Below are 9,958 nucleotides of genomic sequence, written 5' to 3' on the forward strand. Positions count from 1 at the left end.
ATTCATGACTTCCTATTTTACAATCATATATCATAAATTCTCATAACCTAAGAGCATCATCTTGTACAAAGAGGTCATGTTTAGAAAAGGGTTTCTTCTAGCACAAAATCTTCTCATAATTTGGATCAGACTTTGGAGGGATTAAATCTTAGTCATGCATGAGAGAGAGAACTATTTATTGTCATCATATGTTCAAAACATTAACATCAGCAGAATCTTTGATAAAACTTGAAATTGAATTAGTAAAATAAGATAACAACTCTATCCAAATAAAATGAAAGAAAGATTAGATGAATACAATGCATATAGATCAAATGTGAACTCCAAATTAGAATTAAGAATCTAAATTAGAAGTATATAAGAAAGAGTCAGATTCACCAAAAATATGATAAAAGAAAATGAGTTGTGAGAGATAGTCAATAGAATGATCAAACTAAGGTCATACCTAAATTACAATGCATATAGATCAAATGTAAACACCACATTAGAATCAAGAACTTAAATTAGAATTAAGGAAGAGTTGGATTCACGAAAATGAAAGAAAATGAGTTGTGGGGGATAGTCAATAGGATGATGAAAATAATAAGCTCGCACCTAAATAATTTCACATCTAAATAGAACATACTTATAATTCACCTAAGTTTGTCAACTATATCATCTTTGTAAAAGTGACAAGAAGCTGTGAAATGCCTCCTCTAGTCTTTGCTCTTCCACCCTGATAACCAAACCTTTCTCTACTGCATCATCTCTTCTCCTGTTTTCTTTTCCTGTATCTTCAATTTTGATCTCCTCTGCAGTTTTCCAGTCATAATACCCGCTCTGCAGTGTGAAACCACTTAACAATACCCATCTACCTTTTTCAACCTTGGGTAGATCTTCGAAGAATGTACCTCCTCCAGGACAACGGGGAGTCAGTCTGAGTTGCATTTCTGAGGAAACACAATTTATAACACAACAGATAATAATGGCATCGCCATTAGAGGAATGCAAGTTCACTAACTTTGGCCTGGACTGAATTTTGCGGTTGGAGAAAGAGTCAACGATCACAAGATTCGAAGAGAGCAAGGAATGCACAAGTGAGGACACATCACAGACTGCGCGAGTACATAGTTTTATTTCAGCTGGCCATTTCTGCAAATTTCATGCACAACACTCAGTAAATGCACAATTGGATGGAAGTAATGAGAAAAATTTATTAATAGAAACTATTATTACCTTAATTGTTTGAATGCAACGTTGAATAGCTGATGCCCTGTTTGCTCTGAGTTCCACCCTTTTTAATTTCTCCATTTGCTCCAGACTTTCTATTGCAGGCATCTCCCAACGTGTCTCTATTCTCAAGCTTTCCAACCTTGTACAACATTCTAAACCTTCAGTCTTCTCAATTCGATTGCAAACATTAGATAGTTGAAATTCTCTGAGAGATGTTGAACGTGCAAAGCTGGGAAGTTCACCCAACTGTGGACATGACACTATTTTTAGGCGTTCAAGGTTTACCAGATCACGAGAAGCCCTCATGTTCCTCAGCATTTTACAGTATTTCAATTCTATTGACCTGATTGTGCTTGCCAGTGCTTTGATCTCCGTTAAATGTTTATTATCCCCAAGATATAGACTCTCAAGGCTTGGATAACGGTCTTCACAAAATGAGATGCTGCACAATTGTGTATCATGTAGAGATATCTTCTTAAGATTGCTCAATGGGAAAGGCAAACATTCAACTGGGCACACCTGTATGGTTAGATGCTCTAAGAGATTAAGACTCTTCACAGAGTCCGGTAAACATTTCAGGCTCTTACAATGAATGATCTTAAGATCAGTTAAGGAGCACAATTCTCCAAGAGAGCTAGGCAAATATTTTAGTTTGGGGCACTCACGAATCACAAGATTTGCCAAGGAGGGTCCTCCAAGGGAGGTGGGCAAATATTCCAGTTTGGGACAACTGCAAATTGAAATACTTGTCAAAGATGACAAATTTTTAAGAGTTCTGGGGAAATATTTCAGTTTGGGAGAGTAGAGTATTGTAAGATTTGTCAAGGAGGACAAGTCTCCCAGAGAGTCCGGCAAGCTTGTCAACAACTTGTTCCCTATGGTTAAGTTTTGCAGTCTGCTTAATTGACCTATGCTAATGGGCAATTCCCTTAACCTGTCTGTCCCCTCTAAAAAAAGCTCTCTCAAGGACGCCTGATTTGTGATATTTGAAGGTAATTGTTCCACTTGCTTGCAACCAAATAGATCCAAATGCTCCAGCTTTGTGATGTTCTGGAAATCCTCTGGGATGAATATGAGCTGCTCACACATAGATAAATCAAGATATTGCAGGTGCATCAGCTTCTTAAAAGAATCTGGTAACATTTTTAATTGCGTGCACCACCTCAAATCAAGAAACTGCAGATTTCTCAAATCGCCAAAATTAGTGGGCAGTGATGATAGCCGTTTGCAGTATTGCAATTGCAAGTGCTGCAATGATCGAAGAAGGCAAACTTCTTCAGGCAGGCTTCGAATATTGAACCCATTTATGATTACTATCTTCTTCAGCATATTGAGGCGTCCTATTGAGTTTGGAATTTTGTGGAATTTAAGACATCCCGAAACGACTAATTCTCTCAGCTTCACAGGAGCCTGCAAACCGTTTGGAGCTCAAAAACTTATTTTTTTCAGAAAACATTGAAGAGATTAAACTATCTGATTAAATAGGGTTGGAAGGGACAATACTAACATCGGTATCATTCTCCCACAGCTCTTCTAAGTGATGTTCTTTTCCGTCTTCATATAATTCTGAAACCCTCAGATTTTTGAATGAAAATTGAGAGGGAAGATTTTTCTGCCCAATTTGAAACCAGCGAAGCCAGACGAGCCCTTGTGATACTTCACCCATTGTTCCATTAAAATAATCTCGTCTAATCACAAAAATCTTTGGTCCAAGAGAAGAGGGTGCGCATAACAAATTTCCTCCAATAGGATTGCCCATGAGCTCCTCGTCCGAGCTGACCCTGCTGGAACGGCTCATTATGAGGGAGGACTTTCCATGCTGAATAAGAAATGCAGTAAATGATAAGAAAAACAAGCATAAACCCAAAGCCTTATACAAACAATTAAAATTTGTAGAACTAAAGAAACAAACAGAGAATGCCATACAATTACCTCATGGCAATACCAGCTTTTTATTTCGCTTAAGACCGCCATTATTCCTCGAATGTCATTTCTTGTCTGTAACAAACGAAAACACAGAATCTGAAAAAAAAAGAAAAAAAAATGTGTGGACTGTTCGAACACATACTTGTAGTAAATTATTACTACAAATTAATTAAAATGGGCTACAGATACTGTTTGATCTGAAGAAATTAAAATATATATATTAATTTTCTTTCTATTGTCTACTAACAGAAAAAGAGCTGCGATGCAACTTAAAGTCCCTGCCGTTTGTCAAGAATGGGAGATCTATGCAAACATCTAATGCTTAGCAGATGACAGTAATACAACAAAACGTATACAAAACAATCATGAAGAAATGAATATTAAAAAACAAGAACTCAAGTATCTACTGTCCATTTTGTCTAGGGTATATGTTATGCCCTGGTGCAGAGTCAACCAAATACCAGACTGAAGATGGTGATTGAATGAAATTGAAAAAACTTAACTAAGGATTTACTCTATTCCAAGGTAAATGACTGAATGCTCAGACATTTATTAGAGGGGGTCTGTACAATAGTACCAGTTTTCTAGAGGGAGCTAATGGGCATAATGCATCACACTAGCAAAAGATACAGAGAAGTTTTTTTTTTTTTATAAATGTAAGATTTTCCAGAATTTGATGTGTTCTATAGCTTTTATTGAATGGACTTAGATGCAACCAAAATAGTAAATATGGAAGAAAATTCAAGTACATAAACACACAAGAAACATAAGTACCGCTGAGGAATAGGACTTATTTAGCTCAGATGAGCTTCCTTGCCCAAGGCAATGCAAACACTTCGTTTAAAAGAGAAACAAATCTATCCTTTTGATTAACTCGAGTAAGTACAGAAATTGTCCTAAAGACAATCAATAAAGAAAACATGGTTGGATTGTGGTGCAGGAGCACCTCCACCACAAAGGATAGACACCATGCTTGGCATGTTTTGGAGTATATTAGTAGTCATTTAGGAGTTTTGGGTCCATTGGGCCATTACATTGTAATAACGTACTCAAATTGTAAAACTAGTTGACCACAGGTGTTTATTAAACCTTGTGGTCAAACTTAGTCAAAGGGGTCAAAAGTTGACAAATTTGATGTTTTAGGGTGTCTTACGAGATTTTGGGTCTAAATGATCCAAATCAAGGTCTTAGGAAGTCTTGATGAATAAGGAATACAAAAGTTGTCGAAGTTGCAAAAGTTGTTTGACAACTTTTATTGCAAATAGTGCAAAACAGACAAACAACTCCTCCAATGGCCATGTAAGTTTGAAAAGTGGTTATGGACCCTGGATGGTATCTATTTAGTGTGATTTTGGAGGCAAATTGAATAAGAAAAAACTCGGTTTTCTGCAAATTCTTCTGTCATTCCATATTGTACAGTCAGTACGTGATTGGTAAGTGATGAAATCTCTTATGGTTGAGTAGAAGACTGTGTTGTGCCTCTATTGCAATTGGTTTAGATTCGATTGGTGAATTTTAGTAAGAGATATTCATAGTTTTGTGTAGGTTGTTCAGAAACCCTCATTTAACAAGGGTTTGCAAAATATGTTTGTGTAGGTTGTTCAAAAACCACCATTGGATTTTCACGGCCTTGGGAGCAATGGAAGTAGAGCTGGTGTACATTAAGACTCAAGGAGGATGGTGATTGGAGGTGTTATTCTATTTTTGCTGCCAAGCCCTAGGCCAAGCAAAACCCATTTGCTTGGTCGCTGTTAGATGCAACTAGGTGCACAGTCATGCCTAAAGGGTGGTTTGGCTCAACTTTATGCTGGATTAGGTGTTGTTAGGGATCTCTCACTCTGTTCCATGCATTGGCTTAGTCGTGTGAGCCGATTGGTGAAGACTTTCTTTGTAACCCAGACCTTATTAGACCTATTAGGTCTCAGAACCTTGCATATGCTTGGAGGTGTACAAGTGGGATTAAAACCTGAATCTTTGGGGTTGGATGTAACTTCCAAAAGGGTAGTTGGAAGTGTGATTGGTTTTACAGATCCTTTGGAAGTTAAAAGTTATCTTTGACAAACCTCTATCACAGGGCTACTAGACAAGCCTGATCCACTAGGCCTAAGAATGCAATATTGCTCTTGGGGTAAAAGGGACTACATAGGAAAATTGTAAGGTAGGAAGATTGGAAAGGTCTTAAATTGATAGTCTAAGACCAGTAGAAACCCATTCCACTTCCTAGAGTCAAGAGTTGATGTTTTGTGCACAAGCTATGTTAAGGAGAGAAGTCTTGGAGCGCTGTGAATGTGGAGTTTGGATCCACTAGCCAAATGTGATCAGAATGTTGCTCCTCATCTTTAAGGAGTTGAAGAAACTTAAAGAGAGATAAAGAAGATGTATTGATGCTGTCTCAATAGGACCAAGGAGTTTTGGTTGATGGTATTTGTGGCAAAGTGTTGGTTCTCCATCAGTTGAGTAGGTTAAAGCCCATTAAAGCTTCCATTTCTCACCACTCTGCATCAGATTGGTTTCGACTAGCTTCAAATACAAATTTATGAAATACAAGCTTTTCCTCATCTATTGATGAAGCATTCCCTTGCAGATGGTAAGGAAAGTTCTATAACAGAACACTTAGCAAAGAATTTAGAAAATATTAAGCATCCATAAACATTTTAAATGAGATGAAAAATAGTCTGATCACATCAAACAAATGCAAAACATGAACTTTCCGTTGCAAAGTTTTTCTTAGCGATAGAATTTGTTAAAAACAAAGAAAAATGTCAATCAGTCAATTAAAACTAAAGAATAGATTATCTGGATTTGATTGTATAAGCATTTTTAGCATCACTCCGTAATCTATAATCAGAATGCTGGATCATATATGGGATCCAAAACGTTAATGGTCAAAATACTTACACAATCAAAACCAAAAAGAGCATCCAAATAATTTATGAATTGTAGAAATCTACTCATTTTAACTAAAGCACAGAGTTTAATCCATTTTCTCATTTGAAATAAAAAAAATTGGATACCTCTCATCAACTACCTTAGTTGATGCAACCCCAAGATGGCTTTGTAAAGGCTAAAGATAATGCATTTCGCCTAGCCATATCCAAAATGAGAACTGCACTATTCAAGAAAAAATTGAAATGCCATACTCAACCAACCAGTTCATACTGCTGAAAATTAGAAATTTCATAACCAACCAGTTCAGACTACTAAAAACATTAGATAGCACTATCCAAGAACATCAATACAAAGGGAGAGTCGGTAGCGTGGTAAACATCAAGGATTGTCACAAACCAGCAGCATGCTTAAGACCTACTCTGTATTAATAAACTGTGCAATACTGAACATAGCTAGTTACGTGGAAAATAATGGATCCATTTTTAGGTAAGACAGTCATTAGGGGCGCCAACATAGCTTGTCTTACTTCATTGTATAGCCAAGCTGCGCTCTATATGAAGCAACTCCAATGTGTTTCTTTAGCCCCTCTTCCTAATAGCAAGCAGCAATTCTAGTAGCTTCCGCAATACATACTCAAAACCTCAAGCAATTAGTCATACAAAGTAAAAATATGGCAATATGTTTTGAGAGCAAAAAAATGCTTCCGCAGTTGTTATAGTACTGAACCAGGATTGTCAAAGAAGCAATGTTTATCTTCATAGAGATCTGCAACTCAATTATGCTATGTAGTGGTGTTACACGAGTTTTATGATTAAGAAGAAATTGGTAGATGCAGACCCCTGTTTAAATGAAACCTTGCCATGTTTTTTATCGTGCAAACAACAAAGACTCTGTAAAATCTGCTTAACATTTTCTACGCCCTCTTTTCTATTCAGTATATGTTTGAAGATTTTTCAAGTAAATGCAACCCCAGAAACATATGACAAGGAAAATAAGTCTTGCCATGTTTTTTAACAAAGACTTTGCAAAATCTGCTTAATAATTTCTCCGCCCTCTTCTCTATTGAATATATGTTTAATGATTTCTTACGAAAATGAAACCCCAGAAATATATGACAAGGAAGATAAATCATGATATTTGAATAGTGACAGAAATAGAGAACATGGCGCTTTGGAAGCCTACCTTTTCATCTCATCTATGGTTACACAGATACGATTAATGTTGTTTTATTGAAACGAAAACATTAGTTCCCCTCTATATAAAAGAAGGAACTAATAAAACTAAGTATTAATCTCACCTCTGTTTGCTTCTCAGCATTAAGAATTTGTCGGGGTAGCCAAAGTCGGTAAGGTGAACGCTGATTTGCTATTTCCCTTCCCAAATCTCTTAAATGATCATGCATTTGTATACAATTATATTGATCAAGTTCAACTAAGCATTTATTTAATAGTTTTTTCCAACCATGTAGACCATTCCAACCTGATCCATCCCATATTTCAATTGCCAAACTGTTCTCTTCTCCTATAAAGAAACAAGCTGTATCAAGAAACATATCTTTCTCTTCATCATCAAGAGTGTCATAACTTAATTTAAGTATCTCTTTAATATCATTGGGCAATATTCTAGAAATCTTATCCAATAAAGACTCCCAGTATTCTTGGCGGAACTCTCCACATAACTGTGCTCCAATTACTTTGAGAGATAAAGGTAATCCATTGCAAAACTCTACAAACCTTTCAACGAGCTTGTCAAATCCAATAACAGGAATAGATTTTAAAAAAGCATGCCAACAAAAAAGCTGCTTTGCATATAATTGATTGAGCACTCTCATTTCATACACATAGGTTATGCCCTTTGATCTAAGAACTTGATTATCCCGTGTTGTAACAACGATAAGACTACCCCATCCAAGGGTCTGTTTTTCAGGCAACAGAGCATCCAGCTGGTCTTCATGATCCACATCATCTAAAACTATGAGCACCCTAACAAATCTCAAACGCCTTGTAAGAAATGCCTTACCTTGCTCTATATTGTCAAATGTTAGATCTTTTGTTACGCCAAGATCTTTGAGGAGTTGAATCTGCTTGTTCTGCAGCATGCCTCTGGTTGAGCTATGTCTAATATCACAAATAAAGCTGGACCTCTCCATGGATGAAGACATTTTATTGTAGAAGTATTTAGCAAGTGTGGTTTTGCCAGAACCACCCATGCCCCAAATTCCCACAACTTGTACAGCCTGCTCACCATGGTTAGGATGAAGTGTTTTGATCTCAAAGTCTGATAGTGTTTCTTCGAGACCCACTGGATGGTTCGCAACCACTAATGGCACGTTGTTTATTTCTCTCAATACAATATTGACAATTTTGTTCAAAAAAAACATTTCATCCCTGAACAAGCAAAAACATTGAAAAAAATGAATAAATTAAAGTTGAATGCATAATTAAGAGAAAATACGCCATTTTACTGAGTTTTGGAGTTTAATTGGTTAATACTCACTCATCATTTTTAATAATTTCACCAATGTAAAAAGAGACGTTATGAAGAGCCATTTTCCACTCCTCAAGCTTCTGTGGACTGTATCTATGCTTGTTTGCGTACTTCAGAAAAGCATCAGCATAGACTCCTTTCCCTTGAGCTACGTATCGGAGATCTGTAGGCTCTAGATAGTAGAACACGGGAATAATTTTGGCGCCAGTTTGAAGCATAAACGTCAGCTCCGCCAAACACCAAGGTGATTCAGCATAGGCCTTAGAAAAAATTGCTATGTGAATAGAAGCACTGCGCATTGCTGCTTGTAATGATGTAGGCAGGAAATCGCCATAGTCTAACTCTTCTGAATCTAAAAATGTTCTCACCTTCATCTCCTCGAGGACATTATAGATCCTCTTAGATAGATTTCCTTTGACATCTGAGCCACGGTGATTGATGAACACATCATAGCAGGGCTTTTGCAGGAGTGTAGGGGCTGAAGTGGATGCAGAGGGTGCGAGTTCATGAAAAGCTCCCATATTTGTAGTATCCTCATTCTTTCGTTTCCGACCTGTTGTAGAAGTAGACGCCATAGAACTCTGTGGAAGTGAAGGCGATAAAAGCAAGAAAGCAGGCTCACTGCTGGGAGAGGTGAAGCGCCAAGTATTGTCAGAAGCGAGGAACTAGGTTAAGATAAGACATGATCAAACACACAGATGAGTGTTCTTTGATATGAAATTGCGTGGAGGGAACGCGGGATTCGAAAAGAAAGGTAATGAAAACAGGCGGGAAGAGGGAGAGGGGATGAATCTTATTAGTGGAGAAAGTGTGTGTCGTGCTGTGGAAGAGGTGGAGCCATTTCTTTAAAAACTAAGGTCATAAAGATATGGCCACTTGCACCTGTCATATACGTGACCAGTGCAGGGTAAACTTTAAGAAATCCCGCTCCAAAAAATATTTAAATTATTGGGAAAAATCCCCCTCCAAAAAAGATTTAAATTATTGGATCTTTTATTATTTTGAAAAATTAAATTATTTTCAACATCTTTCAATTTTTTATTTTAAATATTATTTACATTGATGATTATTTTGGAATCATAATTTTTGAGTAAAAAATATTAGTAAATCTCAATAATAATAGAAAGTTCGCTAAAAATATGAGGATAATTACATTATATTTTAAATCAAAAGTAAAAACTAAATATTTGTAATATATCGCTGCAGTAAATAATAATTATGATAATTATTGGTGAATTAATTTATATTTCTTTGATAATATATAATATTAAGGTGAATCAAATCTAATCATGTATTGAATATTGTGGCAAATCTTTGAATTTAAATTTTATAATAAAATAAATTATTGAATGATTTTAAATATTTTAGAATTTAATTTAATAATAGTGGTATCATATATATAATAATTTAATAATATTATGTAAACTAATCTGAAAAAAAGGTA

General features: G+C 36.1%; 1 protein-coding gene across 1 annotated transcript; it reads right to left on the reverse strand.

Moving 5' to 3' along the window:
- Window positions 1-484: 484 nt before the first annotated feature.
- Window positions 485-9,265, reverse strand: LOC149550006 (disease resistance protein RPV1-like). The gene is made up of 6 exons (XM_089793176.1): window positions 8,524-9,265; window positions 7,325-8,414; window positions 3,145-3,210; window positions 2,720-3,031; window positions 1,216-2,622; window positions 485-1,131 (listed from the first exon to the last, which is right to left on the reverse strand). Exons 1-6 carry the CDS (start codon window positions 9,087-9,089, stop codon window positions 655-657), a joined length of 3,918 nt encoding a protein of 1,305 aa, XP_089649302.1. The 5' UTR covers window positions 9,090-9,265; the 3' UTR covers window positions 485-654.
- Window positions 9,266-9,958: the final 693 nt, after the last annotated feature.

The sequence above is a fragment of the Cupressus sempervirens genome, chromosome 7 (assembly GCF_028749045.1).
Source record: "Cupressus sempervirens isolate cs-2001-9-10 chromosome 7, ASM2874904v1, whole genome shotgun sequence".
Lineage (NCBI taxonomy): Eukaryota > Viridiplantae > Streptophyta > Pinopsida > Cupressales > Cupressaceae > Cupressus > Cupressus sempervirens.

Excerpts from the sequence above, each read along its gene's own strand:
- LOC149550006 (XM_089793176.1), bottom strand. The coding sequence starts at position 9,089 with ATGGCGTCTACTTCTACAACAGGTCGGAAACGAAAGAATGAGGATACT. Across the intron at positions 3,211-7,324 it reads ATGCTGAGAAGCAAACAGAG|ACAAGAAATGACATTCGAGG; the intron begins GTGAGATTAATA and ends CGTTTGTTACAG. Across the intron at positions 2,623-2,719 it reads TGTGGGAGAATGATACCGAT|GCTCCTGTGAAGCTGAGAGA; the intron begins GTTAGTATTGTC and ends AACGGTTTGCAG.